This window comes from Neoarius graeffei, chromosome 22, assembly GCF_027579695.1.
Source record: "Neoarius graeffei isolate fNeoGra1 chromosome 22, fNeoGra1.pri, whole genome shotgun sequence".
Classification (NCBI taxonomy): domain Eukaryota; kingdom Metazoa; phylum Chordata; class Actinopteri; order Siluriformes; family Ariidae; genus Neoarius; species Neoarius graeffei.
This window is the reverse complement of record NC_083590.1, coordinates 59,694,209-59,713,539: the sequence shown is the minus strand read 5'-3', so window position 1 is coordinate 59,713,539 and position 19,331 is coordinate 59,694,209. Positions and strand designations below refer to the sequence as shown.

At 47.0% G+C, this 19,331-nt stretch overlaps 1 protein-coding gene across 3 annotated transcripts in view; it reads left to right on the top strand.

Annotated features, from left to right (window-relative positions):
• The window catches only part of LOC132871004 (gastrula zinc finger protein XlCGF26.1-like), an 89,511-nt gene extending 72,124 nt beyond the window's left edge, over positions 1–17,387 (top strand). For all 3 annotated transcript variants that reach the window (XM_060905149.1, XM_060905146.1, XM_060905147.1), the window contains 3 exons: positions 9,808–9,875; positions 10,047–10,225; positions 12,256–17,387. In XM_060905149.1, the coding sequence (XP_060761132.1) occupies positions 9,820–9,875; positions 10,047–10,225; positions 12,256–13,592 (1,572 nt within the window). In that variant the 5' untranslated portion in view covers positions 9,808–9,819 and the 3' untranslated portion in view covers positions 13,593–17,387. The remainder of the gene's footprint in view (positions 1–9,807; positions 9,876–10,046; positions 10,226–12,255) is intronic.
• The last annotated feature ends 1,944 nt before the right edge of the window (positions 17,388–19,331 follow it).

Below are 19,331 nucleotides of genomic sequence, written 5' to 3'. Positions count from 1 at the left end.
ATGCAGCAAGACAGCGACCCTTAGCACCCAAGTCATTCTACCAAAGAATGGTTAAAGAAGAATAAAGTTAATGTTTTGGAATGGCCAAGTCAAAGTCCTGACCTTAATCCAATTGAAATGCTGTGGAAGGACTTGAAGCGAGCAGTTCATGTCCACCAACATCCCAGAGCTGAAGCTGTTCTTTACGGAGGAATAGGCTAAAATTCCTCCAAGCCGGTGTGCAGGACTGATCAACAGTTACCCCAAACGTTTAATTGCAATTATTGCTGCACAAGGGGGTCACCCCAGATACTGAAAGCAAAGGTTCACATACTTTTGCCACTCACAGATATGTAATATTGGCTCACTTTGCTCAATAAATAAATGACCAAGTATAATATTTGTCTCATTTGTTTAACTGGGTTGTCTTTATCTACTTTTAGGACTTGTGTGAAAATCTGATTTGTTTTAGGTCGTCATTTATGCAGAAATATAGAAAATTCTAAAGGGTTCACAAACTTTCAAGCACCACTGTACAACCACCTGAAGGAGGCACTTGCCTTGGAAATACGATTTGAGAGCTCACTATCTAATTGCCCATCCTCGGAGAGGACACTCCCAAGATATGTAAAGGTATCAGTGTGTTTCAGCTTACAATCCTCTACAAAGACACTTGGGGCAGTACCCTGCTGGCATGGAGGTATTTGACACATTACTTCTGTTTTCTTGGTGTTTATGGTAAGACCAAAGGTCTTCGCTGCAGAAATAAAATGACTCCGTAGTCTTTGCAGATGGTTCTCAGTGTGCACAAAGACACCACAGTCATCGGCAAAAAGCAGATCACACACAAGCTGAAGATTAACTTTGGTTTTGGCTTGATGTCACCTGACATTGAAGATACCACCATCTGTTCTAAAATGAATGAGAATCCCTTCATCCAAGTTTGCAAAAGCGTCATCTAACATTGCTGCAAAAAACAGTGTAAAAATATAGAGGCAATTGCGCATCCTTGTTTAACACCAGTAGTTACACAGAAGCGCTTGGAAAAATTCTCACTGATGCACACACGGGCATGCATACCTGTCTGTAGTTGCTTTAAGATGTTTATGAACTTGGATGGTATGCCTTGCTTTGCAAGGATGTTCCACAGAGCATCCCTTGGTACACTATCAAAGGCCTTTTGTTAAATTGATAGAAGCAGCAGACAGCCCAATGTTTTGCTCAATGCACTTCTCTTGCAATTGACGACCAGAGAATATCATATCGGTAGTACCATGATTGCTCCTGAAGCCACACTGAGACTCAGATACCATACTTACAATGTTTGTGACTAGGTGGAACTGCATAACTTTTGCAAGGATTTTGCCAGTAGTGGAAAGTAGAGATATGCCATGATAATTACTGCAGTCATTCTGGTTCCCTTTTCCTTTGTATGTATAAGGTCACTATTTGAGCATCTTTAAGCTGGTCTGGTATACCTTCGACTCTCCAAATGTGCATCAACAGGCTATGTAGTCTATCAAGCAGCAGTTGACCTCTGTGCTTTAGAATCTCAATAGGAATGCCATCTTCGCCAGTAGCTTTTCCATTTTGAAGAGCGTTTACTGCTTTTTGGACTTCCTCCTTGGTAGGTGGAGTAGAAAGGCTATTGAAAGTAGGTTTTTGAGCAATGGATTCTATGCTATCAACACTAGCTGTAGATGGGCAATTCAATAACACACTGAAGTGTTCTAACCAGCGTTTGAGGATGTCTTCATGACTGGTAACCAGGGTTTGGCCATCAGAAGATAGCAAAGGTGCTGCACCGTGACTGGAGGGGCCATAAAGCTCATTTATTGCATGATAGAAATTTCTCAAGTCCTTCCCTTCAGCATAGGACTGGATTTGATGTGCTTTGTTTATCAGCCAGTCATTTTTGAGCTGCTGTGTCTTTCTTTGAAGTGAAGATCATGAAGATGCGGGCTCTGAAATGGTAGCCCCAGTGTTTCAGCTTAGCATCTTACGAAGTGCTGTGTTTTTGTGATCTATAAGGTGCTGTAGCCCTTCGATGGTTTCCACAAACCAGTCAGGTTGCTTCCTGTTTGCGGGTCCAAGGATGTTGTAAGCTGTGTTGAACACTGTAGCTTGCAGAGAAGACCATTCTTCATTTACTTCTTCAGGCACTTGTTCACTCTCGAGAGCCTCATTCATAGCGTGTGCAAGTGCCTCTCTTTGAGCTGTTTTTTTTTTTTTTTTTTTTAAGCTTTCCTATGTCAAGTTTTTGGCAGGCTTAAAGCTTTTTCTAATAGGTGGTTTTATTTTAAGCTTCAAGAAAGTGCGAACTAATCAATAATCAGTGCTGCACTCTGCACCTCTCATTACTCTTGTCAGGGTGACATCACTGCTTCTGGCAATTACGTGATCGATCTGGTGCCAATGTTTGCTACGAGGGTGCATCCAGGTCATTTTATATTTGTCTGGTAATTGGAAGAGAGTGTTAGAGATGGTAAGATTGTTTGTGGCATAAGGAGAGCAAGAGCATGGTGTTTTGAATTGCATTTTCCAACTCCATGCCAACCAATAGTATTCGGCCAGGCTAGATAATGAGTTCCAACGCGTGCATTGAAATCATCTAAGTCTACTAGCTTGTCTTCAACTGGTGTTTTGATGATTTAAATTGCTAAGATTTGCATAAAACTGTTTTGTTGCCACATTGTCATAGTTGGCGCATATGCCCCAGTCAAGGTGAGGAAGCGCTTATTTTCCAGAGGCAAACGAAATGTGATCAAACACTCATTTACAGCTTGTGGTAGAGATGGAAGGTTACAGGCAATGGATGTCTTTATAGCGATGGACGCTCCATGGAGCTGCTTCATACTAGCTGGAAGACCACTCCAAAAGAACGTATAGCCTGAGGTATCCTCTGTTAGTTGACCACGTTTCACAAAGCACAGCAAGATCTATGGAGTCGCACTGGAGTTCCAAGCCTACCAAGGCTGTGTGATGGATTGGTGTCTGTGTATTATCAAGTGTGTGTACATTCCAAGTCGTAAGTGTAAGATTGGTTTGACCGCAAATTGGGATAACCCATTAACTGCAGTATGCTGACTGGGTTTAATGGGAGCAACCAATTTTTTAGGGTACCTTTTCTAGCCCCTTCCCCAGACTGGGGAGAGCAGTGACCTCTCTAAACAGAGCTGGTCTGAGACCTGGAGTGCTGCTGAATTGCCACGTTGCTCCATATGGTGTGGACAAAGCGACCAATATTCCAGACCGCCAGTGTTCAGGCTTATGACTGACTCCCAGGATTATCCGATGTCTGTCGCTTTGCCAAATTACCCATCGCCACTGGGCTTTCAAGCCACAAAACTCCTGTGCACAGGCTTGTTTTAATGGTGATGTAGCTGTTGCGCACCAGCTAATGCACCCTCTCTTCTTCCCCACCTGGATCCAGTGGCAAGCAGTGCAAGACAACTGGAGGTGAGTCAGACGCAGTGGAAAAATACCATATCCTTGACTGACTGACTGACTGCAAATGGGACCCAGTGTTCCACATGTGTTATGTACTTTCATACCATCTGGATGGCAAGATGGTGGGTTTGTATTTTGGGGTTCCCTCCCCTAGATCCACCATGTTCTCTGATGGTAACAGGGGCACCATGGTCGATCTTCACCATGGAGAGGCTGGTGTGGTCAGCTCATGAGTGACTATGTATTGTGCTTCACAAGGTGCTGGATGTGGGGAGACCAGTCTAGGACACCTATTAAGGCCACTAGGAAAGGTGCTACTCCTCCAGTGATCCTTTACCGCTATATATAATGTGTGTGAAAGGAATCTGCCAGTAACCTTTAAGTAATCTTTCGATTACGTTCATTATGTCTTATATTATATATAGTTAGTTTTTTTTTTTTTTCTTTTTTATCAGATGTCTGATAAAAAAGAAAAAAAAAAAAACTAACCTTTAAGTAAGTCCAGTTTTGTGACAAATTTGGCTGAGCCTACTTGGTCTGTACAATCCTCTATCCTAGGGAGTGGAAAGGAGCCAGGTTTAGTGATGGCATCAATTTGGCGATAGTCTTTACATAAACAAGGAGTATTGTCGGGCTTTGGGACCAGCACACAGGGGGAGCTCCATAGACAGCTACTGGGGAGACACTGGGAACAGCTAAGCCATGTTCCATGAGGTAACTCGCCTCTTGTTGCATCATGGCCCGTTTGGTTGGATTCACCCGATTTGGATTTTGTTTCACTGCTGCATACAGCTTTAGCTAACATGGTTGTGATTTAACCAGTGAGAACACGTACACGGCATGCTGTCAAGTTTATTTGTATAGCGCTTTTAACAATAAACATTGTCGCAAAGCAGCTTTACAGAATTTGAACGACTTAAAACATGAGCTAATTTTGCCCCTAATCTATCCCCAATGAACAAGCCTGTGGCGATGGTGGCAAGGAAAAACTCCCTCAGACGACATGAGGAAGAAACCTCGAGAGGAACCAGACTCAAAAGGGAACCCATCCTCATTTGGGCAAGAACAGACAGCATGACTATAACATTAACAGTTTTCACATGAAGACAGTTTCATTGATGTAACTCTTCATTGATGGAAACTTGAGTGCAAAACTGTTCATGACAACTGCAGTCCTAAAGTTAGCAAGTCAACTGTAGTCCTCAGCCATAAAAGCATTACTGTAAGTCCAGAGCATCCTCCAGGTGTAACCCTCAACTGTCCTCATGGGGCCGTCCTTCACAGGAGCGATGTGATAAAACTCCGACCAGACACAGGGCACCAGGATGGATCAAGCAGGTCAGAGGGGCAGAAGAGGCCAGCATCTCAATCCCAGGACCAACATGTAACTCAGAGGAACAGATTGGGGGGAGGGAGGGAGAGAGAGAAAATGCCGGTTGTTAGGTATGCCCTAAAAATGACACGAGTATTAAATCTGTGTGGTAGGCTCGCAGAGACGAGAGTCTTGACATCAGGCATAATACACAACAATGGCATGTTAATATGGTTAAAAAATATCATGACCTGTTCTGGCTGGATGCTTGATTGGGTGATGGGAGCACACTCCTCAGCAATGATGAGATGCAGATGGGACCCTTAGGGCTGGCCAAGACAATTCAGTTACATTTCACTGGGTCTGGGACATGCGACAGAATGTCATGTGAACCTGAAATGACAGGCCCACATCTGGCAATACCCCTGCTGTAACAGCCCAATAACCTTAAAAATTATGACAAACATTTGACTAGAATTAGACTAAAATTAAAATTTAGTTCCTCTGATTAAATCTTGGCAAAAAAAAAAGATTAAAACGTAACTACAATTTTCAGTATATGTCTAAGACTAAAAGTAAATTTAAAATTCGTCTCATCATCTTCTGCTTTATCCGGGACCAGGTCGCAGAGGCAGCAGTCTAAGCAGGGAAGCCCAAACTTCCCTTTCCCCAGACACCTCGGCCAGCTCCTCGGGAAGGACACCGAGGCATTCCCAGGCCAGCCGAGAGACATAGTCCCTCCAGCGTGTCCTGGGTCTTCCCCGGGGCCTCCTGCCAGGGGGACATGCCTGGAACACCTCCCCAGGGAGGCGTCCAGGAGGCATCCGAAAAAGATGCCCTAGCCACCTCAGCTGATTCCTCTCGATGTGGAGGAGCAGCGGCTCTACTCCGAGCTCCTCCGGAGTGACTGTGCTTCTCACCCTATCTCTAAGGGAGCGCCCAGCCACCCTGCAAAGGAAACTCATTTCTGCCGCTTGTATCCGCGATCTTGTTCTTTGTCATTACCCAAAGCTCATGACCAGAGGTGAGAGTCGGAATGTAGATCGATCGGTAAATTGAGAGCTTCGCCTTTTGGCTCAGCTCCTTCTTCACCACGACAGACCGGTAAAGCAACCGCATCACTGCGGAGGCTGCACCGATCCACCTGTCGATCTCGCACTCCATCCTTCCCTCACTCGTGAACAAGATCCCGAGATACTGAAACTCCTCCACTTGAGGCAGGACTTCTCCACCAACCTGGAGAGGGCAAGCCACCCTTTTCCGGTCGAGAACCATGGCCTCGGACTTGGAGGTGCTGATTCTCATCCCAGCCGCTTCACACTCGACTGCAAACCACCCCAGTGCATGCTGAAGGTCCTGGTTTGAAGAAACCAACAGGACATCATCATCCGCAAAAAGCAGAGATGAAATCCTGTGGTTCCCAAACAGGATTCCTTCTGGCCCCTGGCTGCACCTAGAAATTCTGTCCATAAAAATTATGAACAGAACCGGTGACAAAGGGCAGCCCTGCCGGAGTCCAACATGCACTGGGAACAGGTCTGACTTACTGCTGGCAATGCGAACTAGACTCCTGCTCCGTTCGTACAGGGACCGGACAGCCCTTAGCAAAGAGCCCCGAACCCCATACTCCCGAAGCACCCCCCACAGAATACCACAGGGGACATGGTCGAATGCCTTCTCCAGATCCACAAAGCACATGTGGACTGGTTGGGCAAACTCCCATGAACCCTCGAGCACCCTATGAAGGGTATAGAGCTGGTCCAGTGTTCCGCGATCAGGATGAAAACCGCATTGTTCCTCCTGGATCCAAGGTTCGACTATTGGCCAAATTCTCCTCTCCAGTACCCTGGAGTAAACCTTCCCTGGGAGGCTGAGAAGTGCGATTCCCCTATAATTGGAGCATGTTCTCGGTCCCCTTTCTTAAAAAGAGGGACCACCACCCCAGTGTGCCACTCCAGAGGCACTGTCCCCGACCGTCACGCGATGTTGCAGAGGCGTGTCAACCAAGACAGCCCCACAACATCCAGAGACTTGAGATACTCAGAGCGGATCTCTTCCACCCCCGGTGCCTTGCCACCGAGGAGCTTGCAAACCACCTCAGTGACTTCGGCTTGGGTAATGGACAAGTCCACCTCTGAGTCATCAGCCTCAGTGTCCTCAATGGAAGACATGACGGTGGGATTGAGGAGATCCTCAAAGTATTCCTTCCACCGCCCGACAATGTCCCCAGTCGAGGTCAATACCTCCCCACCCGCACTGTAAACAGTGCTGGCAGAGTACTGCTTCCCCCTCCTGAGGCGCCGGATGGTTTGCCAGAATTTCTTCGAGGTCGACCGATAGTCCTTCTCCATGGCCTCCCCGAACTCCTCCCAGTTCCGAGTTTTTGCCTCCGCAACTGCCCAAGCTGCAGCACACCTGGCCTGCTGATACCCGTCAGCTGCCTCAGAAGTCCTGGAGGTCAACATGGCCCGATAAGACTCCTTCAGCTTGACGGCATCCCTTACTTCCGGTGTCCACCACCGGGTTCGGGGATTGCCGCCACGACAGGCACCGGAGACCTTGAGGCCACAGCTGCGTCCACAATGGAGGTAGAGAACATGGTCCACTCAGACTCAATGTCCCCCGCCTCCCTCGGAAGCTGGGAAAAGCTCTCCCGGAGGTGGGAGTTAAAGACCTCCCCAACAGAGTGCTCGGCCAGACGTTCCCAGTAGACCCTCACCATACGTTTGGGCCTGCCAGGTCTGTCCAGCTTCCTCCTCTGCCAGCGGATCCAACTCACCACCAGGTGGTGATCAGTTGACAGCTCAGCTCCTCTCTTCACCCGAGTGTCCAAGACATAGGGCTGGAGATCAGATGAAACGACAACAAAGTCTATCATCGACCTCCGACCTAAGGTGTCCTGGTGCCACGTACACTTATGGACACCCCTATGCTCGAACATGGTGCTCGTTATGGACAAACCGTGACTAGCACAGAAGTCCAATAACAAAACACCACTCGGGTTCAGATCGGGGAGGCCGTTCCTCCCAACCACGCCCCTCCAGGTGTCACTGTCGTCGCCCACATGAGCATTGAAGTCCCCCAGTAGCACAATGGAGTCCCCAGTCTGAGCACCCCTCAGCACCTCTCCCAGGGACTCCAAGAAGGCCGGATACTCTATACTGCTATTTGGGCCGTAGGCACAAACAACAGCAAGAGCCTTCTCCCCAATCCGAAGGCGCAGAGAGGCGACCCTCTCGTTCACTGGGGTAAACTCCAACACATGGCGGCTGAGCTGGGGAGCTATAAGCAAGCCCACACCAGCCCGCCGCCGCTCACCATGGGCGACTCCAGAGAAGTGGAGAGTCCAGCCCCTCTCGAGGAGCTGGGTTCCAGAGCCCAAGCTGTGCGTGGAGGTGAGCCCGACTATCTCTAGCTGGTACCTCTCAACCTTCCGCACAAGCTCAGGCTCTTTCCCCCCCCAGCGAAGTGACATTCCATGTCCCAACAGCCAGCCGCTGTGTCCGGGGATCAGGTTGTCGAGGCCCCTGCCTTTGACTGCCACCCAATCCACACTGCACCAGTCCCCTACTGCTACCTCTGTGGGTGGTGAACCCACAGGAGGTCGGGCCCACGTCAGCTCTTCGGGCTGAGCCCGGCCAGGCCCCATGGGCAAAGGCCCAAGCGCTCGCATACGAGCCCCAACCCCGGGCCTGGCTCCAGGGTGGGGTCCCGGCTGTGTCATACCGGGCGACGTCACGGTCCTCGGTTTTTTTCTCCATAGGGGTTTTGGTGAACTGCTCTTAGTCTGGCCTGTCACCTAGGACCTGTCTGCCTTGGGAAACCCTGACAGGGGCATAATGCCCCTGACAACATAGCTGCTTGGATCATTCAAGCACACAAACCCCTCCACCACAATAAGGTGGCAGTAATTTATTTAAATTAACAAGAAATACTGCTACACTGAACTAAACCAACATTTAGCTCCCAAACATTTATGGCAAATATTACTTGTACAAATCCAAAATATTTTATATAAAATCAGTTTAGGGACAGGAGTGACTTTGAAGTTGTGCATTTTTGTAGCTGTCTGTTTAGAGACCAAAACATAAGGGACAGATATTTATCAGAGAGGTCTGATTCACAGCATAGCTTTGCCATGTCAGACATAAAGCCTTTTATGAGAAACCTTTCCCTTGCCTAAATTCTGATAAAGCCTTGCCTGCATTTTCCGATAGATAAGAAGACCACGTAAAATTACTAAATTCGTCTTGGAGCTTGTCGTCTATTTTGTGAATCTTAGTCAAGAACCTTTAATTCCGGGTTCCATCAGTATTTTTCCGTTTCTGGTTGAGAGTATGCTGTGCGCATTCTGGCTGCCGGTTCTCACCGGAGCGTTTTAATTTTTTTTTATTTTCCCTTTTGTTTTTCTTTGTTTGTGTAGTTTGTTTTTGTTTCAGTGTTTTGTCTGCCAGTTGTGGTGTACCTCCGAACCCAGTTTTAGGCGTTGGTTCCCTCCAGGCCTTGGTTTGCCGTGGGTGATGCCTGTGTTCCTCGCTATGGACTGCAGTGAGCTCATTGTTCTTTTTAACAACAGCGTTGTCCAGCGCTGTGTGGCGGTGCTTTTATGCTTGGCGTGGTGTTCCTAGCGATGTTGCTCAGTGCCATCGCAGCGACTGTGCGAGACATACCACCACTCTGCGTAGCGGTGCTTCTGTGCTCGCTTTGTGGATCTATGGTGCGGTGTTCCGGGTGGTGTTGCCTGGCAACTGTGCAGGCGGTATGGGACTTGTTTTCATGCACCTTTTGGTGGGACTGTGGCTGCTACACCATTGGAACGACATCCTGACCACCTTTTGGTGGACCCCCCCCCCCCCCCTCCCCCCCCAAAAAAAAAAAAATTGTAAAGCGACCTTGGGTATGAGAAAGGGCGCAATATAAATGTATTATTATTATTATTATTAATTCAGCCTTCATGAGGCTTAATATAATATTGGCATGAGCCATCATTCTCATTTCTGTACACCTTATTTTAAGGCATAGATTGATTTTAGTGAAGAAAATGTAAATGTGGTATTTTTCTACAGGTATACAGGAGCATGCAGTGTGAAGAATACATTGACGCCAAAAGAGAGATGCATGTGAATTGGATGAGGTGAGGAATGTACCAGTTGTTGGGTCATTTTAATGATTTGGTTTTACAGCTTTTCATTTGTTGGAAGAACTTTTATCTTCATGTCACTGATATCTCTGCCTTGCTTTCTCCAAGTCTGTGAGACTGATCTGATTTTTACCTTTTCTGGAACGTTGCCTCACTCTCTTTTAGGTATGTGAATTGTGCCCGTAATGATGATGAACAGAATCTTGTGGCATTTCGGTATCAAGGGGGAATTCTGTATCTTTGCTGTCGACCCATTAACCCAGGACAGGAGCTCTTGGTGTGGTATGAAGAGGAGTACACCAAAGAACTCAGTCCTGCACCTACAGGAACATCCAGACAGCAAGGTGTTACTTTTGTCTCAGAGGTTATAGAGGTTATTTTCTGCATCATCTTGTGACACATTTCTGAGCCTAACACTGTTTCTGGGATGAAAGCTGTTGTACAGTGCAGTCTGCAATAACCAGAACACACTTCCAGAGAATTCATTTTGGCCCGTTCCACCAACCAGATAGGTCTTCTGTCTTCTCTATCATATGACAGTGACCAACAAGAGAGGGTGAAGTCTATTGGCTTCCTTTGAGACACGTGGAGTCAGCCCACTGCATCTCTTGCTATTGCGAAACTGACTCTATCGTAAACCCCAAAATATTTGTTGTAGTTTTATTCATCATGCCCAATTTAACCAGAAGTAGTGTAAAATGCATGGCCTATGGATCCCAAGTGTCACAGCAGAAAAGTGTTTTCCCCATCATCCAGATATTACCGCTTTTAAATTCTGATGATGCCACAGTCATCTGTGGTTGGGAGCTCAAGAGATCAAAATTGTCTGGGCTCTCTGGGAGGGAGAGATGGCATGCTCTCTCTTCCCTGTCCTGTCACTTACACCAGCCAGTCATGGGTGTGTGAGAGCACATTAATAAAAAGTGAGTGGATTGGACTTTCCTCCGAGTGTGCTTTGCCGCTCCCTGACATTGTATGAGTAAAAGATGTCGTCAGCTGGTGTTACTTGTCTCGGAGGAAGCACGTGATTGCCCTTTCTGGTTGGTAGCTGTTTTGTGATAGTGGAGAGCAGTCTGATGGGTGGGAATTGGCCATGGCTAAATTAGGGAGAAAACTGGGGAGAAATCGGGGGGTGAAACATATGCTCTGTCACATTTAAACACACAATGTCAGATAATGCTGTTAGACCTCATTATATTACAGAAACATGGGGGGGGGGATGCAACCATCTGATTGGAGAGAAGTTAGTTGAAAACACGCATGCAGTGTGCCTGAACCAAGTGAAGTTGTTAATTGGCAAAGACAGATGTCAGTCAAACCCATTAACCATTATACAAGTCAATTGGAACACATTTGCTTTATTTCAGGAGCACATGTGATGGTTATTATCCAGCAATTTAACAAGCAATAACATTTTAGTATTTATGGAATTCAATAATTCCACAAATCATGCCATGGAGAAATAATCTTTTTAATTATATTTATTTTTAACTCCTTAAACTCTTGCAGCTGAAGAACTTCAACATGTTAAGGAACAAATAGCGTCTGATGAATTAATCATTAAAAACATGGAGGTTTGGTTTGCTTTAGTACGACAAACCACACCATGACATTCTTCAAATACTACAGTAAGGAAATTCCTATACTGCTGCAGACCTACTTGAATGCCATCTGAACTGTTGCGGTGTGTCCCTTTTTGATACGCCTACATTTTTTAAAATTAAATGACCATTCTTATGTCTTAATTTATGGATGTTGGCTTTCTTTCTTTCATCAGTTGCATTAATAGAAATCAACTGGGTTTCACAAAATCCCACAAAACTTAATTTCATTAAATTTGTGTATACTTGGAATTAAGTGTTTTAAACTTGACAACCTAAGCCATATATAAAATCCATATAGGAAAAAAAAATACAGACTTGTTTGTGGAAATGCTACTAGAAACTATTTGCAAATATCTGTTCCTGTCCAGTTTGATGAATAAGGCCCATTGTTGTATCTTTCAGAACCTTGAATGCTAGGGCTGAGTTTCCTTCTCAATCCTGGACGAGATGTAAATAAGGCTAGGCTTACCATTACATAGAGTTGACATGATGTCCAACAGGAACCAACAACTCCCTTTTGGTTGCTTAGACCCATGGGACTGTGCGTAGCTGCTATTCCAGCACCTCATTGAATCTCCCAGTATTCCAAGCTAGAGGCTGCTATATCTTAGTCCTCAAACTTTTTTTTTTTGGTCTGTCTTCATGCATGTAGAATCTTGAATGTTTGAGGTTCAGTAAAAACACTCCTTACATTGGGTTAGTATTGTTACATTTTATAATCTTGTTGCATTTTATTTCAGTTTGATATTTTTGTCCTTTCATTTCTCCAGAAGTAAAGAACGCTCTGCTTCAAGTCTTTTCCTGCTCTACATGTCCTCGTTCCTGTGCATCTCAGATTTACCTCAACAAACAGATCCAGAGATGCCACAATGAAGAGTATGTGAGACTTTGGGAATCAGGAGATATTAAATATGAGCTTCAGATCCCCTCCAAATGCTCCATTCATCAGCCAACATCAACTGATACTCTCAGTTCTGACACTTCTCATGATCTACAGAAGGAAATTCACCACTGCTCAGACTGTGGAAAGAGTTTTGGTCATCAGAATGCACTCAAGACACACCAGCACATTCACACAGGAGGAAAGCCACATCACTGCTCACAGTGTGGGAAGAATTTTACTAAACAGAGTGCTCTACGACGACACTGGCGCATTCACACAGGGGAGAAGCCGTATCGCTGCTCACAGTGTGGGAAGAGTTTTACTCAACAGAGTGCTCTCCAACGACACCAGCGCATTCACACAGGAGAGAAGCCGTATCACTGCTTACAGTGTGGGAAGAGTTTTACTGAACAGAGTACTCTCCAACGACACAACCGCATTCACACAGGAGAGAAGCCGTATCACTGCTCACAGTGTGGGAAGAGTTTTACTCATCAGAGTACTCTCCAACGACACAAGCACATTCACACAGGAGAGAAGCCGTATCACTACTCACAGTGTGAGAAGAGTTTTACTCATCGGAGTCACCTCCAACGACACCAGGGCATTCACACAGGAGAGAAGCCGTATCACTGCTCACAGTGTGGGAAGAGTTTTACTGAACAGAGTGCTCTCCAAAGACACCAGCGCATTCACACAGGAGAGAAGCCGTATCACTGCTCACACTGTGGAAAGAGTTTTACTCAACAGAGTACGCTCCAAATACACCAGCGCACTCACACAGGAGAGAAGCCGTATCAGTGCTCACAGTGTGGGAAGAGTTTTACTCATCGGAGTCCTCTCCAGCGACATCAGCGCATTCACACAGGAGAGAAGCCGTATCAGTGCTCACAGTGTGGAAAGAGTTTTACTCATCGGAGTCATCTCCAACGACACCAGCGCATTCACACAGGAGAGAAGCCATATTACTGCTCACAGTGTGGGAAGAGTTTTACTCAGCAGAGTGATCTCCAAAAGCACCAGCGTGTTCACACAGGAGAGAAGCCGTATCACTGCTTACAGTGTGGGAAGAGTTTTACTCAACAGAGTACTGTCCAAATACACCAGCGCATTCATACAGGAGAGAAGCCGTATCATTGCTCACAGTGTGGGAAGAGTTTTACTCAGCAGAGTCATCTCCAACGACACCAGTGTGTTCACACAGGAGAGAAGCTGTATCGCTGATCAGTGTGGGAAGATCTTTACTTATTCAGTTACATTTAAGACCTACAAGTGCACTAACTCGGAGACATTGCATGATTTTAAAGTTGTCAAATATGGTAGTTATTACAGTTTTGGCTAAACATGACCTGTACTTTGAGCTTTATTGGTCATGTTATATGACTGTTTTAAAATATGTATCCTTATAGTGATGTTTGAAACAAGATGATTAATTTTTTTCTTTTGATCTTAAGTAGTCATTAATTACCACCATACAAGTAACGATTTACAGTGGATATAAAAAGGGTACACGCCCAGTTAAAATGATGGAGCTTTCTGATGTAAAAATAAAAAAAAAAGTGACCACAATAAATAATTTCAAAACTTTTCCCACTTTTGATGTGACCTATAACCTGTACAATTCAATTGAAAATCAAACAAATCTGTAAGAGGGAAAAACAAAGAATAAACATAAGCTGGTTGCATAAGTGTGTACACCCTTAAACTAATACTTTGTTGAAGCACCTTTTGATTTAATTACAGCATTCAATCTTTGGGTTCACACCTGCCATCAATTAAAAGTACTCTGATTAACCCTAAATAAAGTTCAGACATTTACTCAGTTGCATCCTCCTGCAAAAGCCATGGTTCACAGAGAGCTTACAAAGCATCAAAGGTATCAATCAGAAGAAGGGTACAAAAACATTTCCACGGCATTAGATATATCATGGAGCACAGTGAAGACAGTCATCAAGAAGTGGAGAAAATATAGGACAACAGTGACATTACCGAGAACTGGATGTCCCTCCAAAATCGATGGAAAAGACAAGACGAAAACTGGTCAGAGAAGCTGCCAAGAGGCCTACAGCAACACTGAAGGAGCTGCAGGAATTTCTGACAAGTACTGGTTGTGTACTACATGTGATAAAAATCTCCTGTATTCTCCATATGTCTGGACTATGAGGTAGGGTCAAAGAAAAACATCCAGGCCGGGCTAAATTTTTCAAAAAAAAAAAGTAACCCTCTCCCAAAAGCATGTGGGGGAAAATGTGTTATGGTTTGATGAAACCAAGGTTTAACTTCTCATCTTCATCCGCTTATCTGGAACCGGGTCGCGGAGGCAGCAGTCTGAGCATGGAAGCCCAAACTTCCCTCTCCCCAGACACCTTGGCCAGCTCCTTGGGAAGAACACCGAGGCGTTCCCAGGCCAGCCGAGAGACATAGTCCCTCCAGCGTGTCCTGGGTCTTCCCCAGGGCCTCCTCCCGGGGGGACATGCCTGGAACACCTCCCCAGGGAGGTGTTCAGGAGGCATCCGAAAGAGCTGCCCGAGCCGCTTCAGTTGATTCCTCTCAATGTGGAGGAGCAGCGGCTCTACTCCGAGCTCCTCCCGAGTGACTGTGCTTCTCACCCTATCTCTAAGGGAGCACCCAGCCACCCTGTGAAGGAAACTCATTTTGGCCGCTTGTATCTGCGATCTTGTTCTTTCGGTCATTACCCAAAGCTCATTACCATAGGTGAGAGTCGTAACGTAGATCAACCGGTAAATCAAGAGCTTCGCCTTTTGGCTTCACCACGACAGACCGGTAAAGCAACTGCATCACTGCGGAGGCTGCACTGATCTGCCTGTCGATCTCACACTCCATCCATCCCTCACTCGTGAACAAGAGCCCGAGATACTGAAACTCCTCCACTTGAGGCAGGACTTCTCCACCAACCTGGAGAGGGCAAGCCACCCTTTTCCGGTCGAGAACCATGGCCTCGGACTTGGAGGTGCTGATTCTCATCCCAGCCGCTTCACACTCGACTGCAAACCACCCCAGTGCATGCTGAAGGTCCTGGTTTGAAGAAGCCAACAGAACAATATCATCCGCAAAAAGCAGAGATGAAATCCTGTGGTTCCCAAACAGGACTCCTTCCGGCCCCTGGCTGTGCCTAGAAATTCTGTCCATAAAAATTATGAACAGAACCGGTGACAAAGGGCGGCCCTGCTGGAGTCCAACATGCACTGGGAACGGGTCTGACTTACTGCCGGCAATGCGGACCAGACTCCTGCTCCGTTCGTACAGGGACCGGACAGCCCTTAGCAAAGAGCCCCGAACCCCATACTCCCGAAGCACCCCCCCACAGAATACCATGAGGGACACGGTCGAATGCCTTCTCCAGATCCACAAAGCACATGTGGACTGGTTGGGTGAACTCCCATAAACCCTCGATCACCCTATGAAGAGTATAGAGCTGGTCCAGTGTTCCACGACCAGGACGAAAACCGCATTGTTCTTCCTGGATCCGAGGTTCAACTATTGGCCGGATTCTCCTCTCCAGTACCCTGGAGTAAACCTTCCCGGGGAGGCTGAGAAGTGTGATTTCCCCTATAATTGGTGCACACACTCCGGTCCCCTTTCTTAAAAAGAGGGACCACCACCCCAGTCTGCCACTCCAGAGGCACTGTCCCCAACCGCCATGCAATGTTGCAGAGGTGCGTCAGCCAAGATAGCCCCACAACATCCAGAGACTTGAGATACTCAGGGCGGATCTCATCCACCCCTGGTGCCTTGCCACCGAGGAGCTTGCAAACCACCTCAGTGACTTTGGCTTGGGTAATGGATGAGTTCACCTCCGAGTCATCAGCCTCCGCTTCCTCAATGGAAGATGTGACAGTGGGATTGAGGAGATCTTCAAAGTATTCCTTCCACTGCCTGACAGTATCCCCAGTTGAGGTCAACAGCTCCCCACCCGCACTGTAAACAGTGTTGGCAGAGTACTGCTTCCCCCCTCCTGAGGCGCCGGACAGTTTGCCAGAATTTCTTCGAGGCCGACCGATAGTCCTATTCCGTGGCCTCACCGAACTTCTCCCAGTTCCGAGTTTTTGCCTCAGCAACTGCCCGAGCTGTGGCATGCCTGGCCTTCTGATACCTGTCAGCTGCCTCAGGAGTACCAGAGGCCAACATGGTCCAATAGGACTCCAGCTTGACGGCATCCCTTACTTCCGGTGTCCACCACCGGGTTTGGGGATTGCTGCCACGACAGGCACCGGAGACCTTGCGGCCACAGCTCCGAACAGCCGCGTCAGCAATGGAGGCGGAGAACATGGTCCACTCAGACTCAATGTCCCCCGCCTCCCTCAGGAGCTGGGAGAAGCTGTCCCGGAGGTGAGAGTTAAAGACCTCCCTGACCGAGTGCTCGGCCAGACGTTCCCAGCAGACCCTCACCATACGTTTGGGTCTGCCAGGTCTGTCCAGCTTCCTCCTCCACCAGCGGATCCAACTCACCACCAGGTGGTGATCAGTTGACAGCTCAGCCCCTCTCTTCACCCGAGTGTCCAAGACATAGGGCTGGAGATCAGATGAAACGACAACAAAGTCGATCATCGACCTCCAACCTAAAGTGTACTGGTGCCACATGCACTTATGGACACCCCTATGCTCGAACATGGTGTTCGTTATGGACAAACCATGACTAGCACAGAAGTCCAATAACAAAACACCACTCGGGTTCAGATCAGGGAGGCCGTTCCTCCAAATCACGCTCCTCCAGGTGTCACTGTCGTCACCCACGTGAGCGTTGAAGTCCCCCAGTAGAACAATGGAGTACCCAGTCTCGTTCACTGGGGTAAACTCCAACACATGGCGGCTAAGCTGTGGAGCTATAAGCAAGCACACACCAGCCCGCCGCCGCTCACCGTGGGCAATTCCAGAGAAGTGGAGAGTCCAGCCCCTCTCTGAGTTGGGTTCCGGAGCCCAAGCTGTGCGTGGAGGTGAGCCCGACTATCTCTAGCCAGTACCTCTCAACCTCCTGCACAAGCTCAGGCTCCCCCCCCCCCCCCCCCCCCCAATGAATTGACATTCCATGTCCCAACAGCTAGCTGCTGTGTTTGGGGATCAGGTCGTTGAGGCCCCTGCCTTCGACTGCCGTCCAATCCACATTGCTCTGGCCCCCTACTACTACCTCTGTGGGTGGTGAACCCACAGGAGGTTGGACCCACGTCACCGCTTCGGGCTGAGCCCTGCCAGACCCCGTGGGCAAAGGTCCGGCCACCAGGTGCTCGCATATAAGCCCCGGGCCTGGCTCCAGGGTGGGGTCCCGGCTGTGCCATACCGGGCGACGTCACAGTCCTTGTTTTGTTAATTTCCATAAGGGGTTTGGTGAACTGCTTTTGGTCTGGCCTGTCACCTCGGAACTGTTTGCCTTGGGAGACCCTAACAGGGGCGTAATGCCCCGACAACATAGCTCCTAGGATCATTCAAGCACACAAACCCCTCCACCACAATAAGGTGGCAGTACTAGGAGGGGAAGGTCCTAAGGTGAGCTCGGGGAGGACAGAAACCTCCCGTGGAGCAGAAGGTTTAACTTTCTGGCCACAATTCCAAAAGGCATGTTTGGTGCAAAAACAACACTGCGCATCACCAAAAGAACACCATACCCACAGTGAAGCATGGTGGTGACAGCATTATGTTTTGGGATTGTTTTTCTTCAGCTGGAACAGGGGCTTTAGTCAAGGTGGAGGGAATTATAAACCGTTCTAAATACCACTCAATTTTGGCCCAAAATCTTCAGGTGTCTGCTAGAAAGCTGAAGATGAAGAGGAATTTCATCTTTCAGCATGACCATGACCCCAAAAAAGTTTTTGAATGGCCCAGCCAGAGCCCAGACCTAAATCCAATTGAAACTCTGTGGAGTGACCTGAAGTGGGCTGTGCACAAGAGATGCCCCTGCAATCTGATAAATTTGGAGCGCTTTTGCAAGAAAGAGTGGGCAAATATTGCCAAGTCTAGATGTGGCAGGCTGATGGACTCCTTCCCAAAAAGACTGAATGCTGTAATTAAAAGGTGCTTCAACAAAGTATGTTTAAGGGTGTGCACACTTATGCAGCCAGCTTATTGTACGTATTTTTATTTTTCCCGCCTAACAGATTTGTTTTTCAATTGAATTTTACAGATTATAGGTCACATTAAAGGCGGGAAAATTTTTGAAATTATTTGTCGTCTCAGGTTTTTCTGATGTGGTAAAAAAAAAAATCATTTTAACGGGGTGGGTACACTTTATTTAGTTTTATATCCATTGTAACGGCAGCACTATCAGTGTAGTACTGCAGCATGAGACTTATTGTTAATGGAATTATTACTGATCATGAATAATCTCCAACAACACCAGCACATTCACACAGGAGGGAAGCCGTATCACTGCTCACAGTGTGGGAAGAGTTTTACTGAACAGAGTGATCTTCAACAATACCAGCGCATTCACACAGGAGAGAAGCTGCATCACTGATCACTTATTCAGTTGCATTTAAGACCTACAAGTGCACGAACTTGGAGTTGTTGCATGATTTAAAGTTGTCAAATTAAACATGGTTATTAATGTTTTTGCTGAAAATTACCTGTACTTTGATCCTTATTGTTCATATTATATGACTACATATTTTAAAACAATCTTATAGTGGTGATTAAAACAAGACTCTTCATGTTTTCTTGCAGTTAGGTTAACCTGGGGCAGCCATAGCCTAAGATTGGACTGAAATGCCCTTGAGCAAGGGCACCTAACCCACAACTGCTCCCAGGGCTCTGTAGCATAGCTGCCCACTGCTCTGGGTATGTGTGTGCACTCCTTGCTCACCTGTGTGTGCCTGTGTGTGTTCACTGCTTCACATGGGTTAAATGCAGAGGTTAAATTTCACTGTGTGCTTGAGTCTATGTATAACAAATAAAGGCTTCTTGGTTTAGCTTCTTATGTAGTTATTAAGTAGTCATGAATTACCACTATTC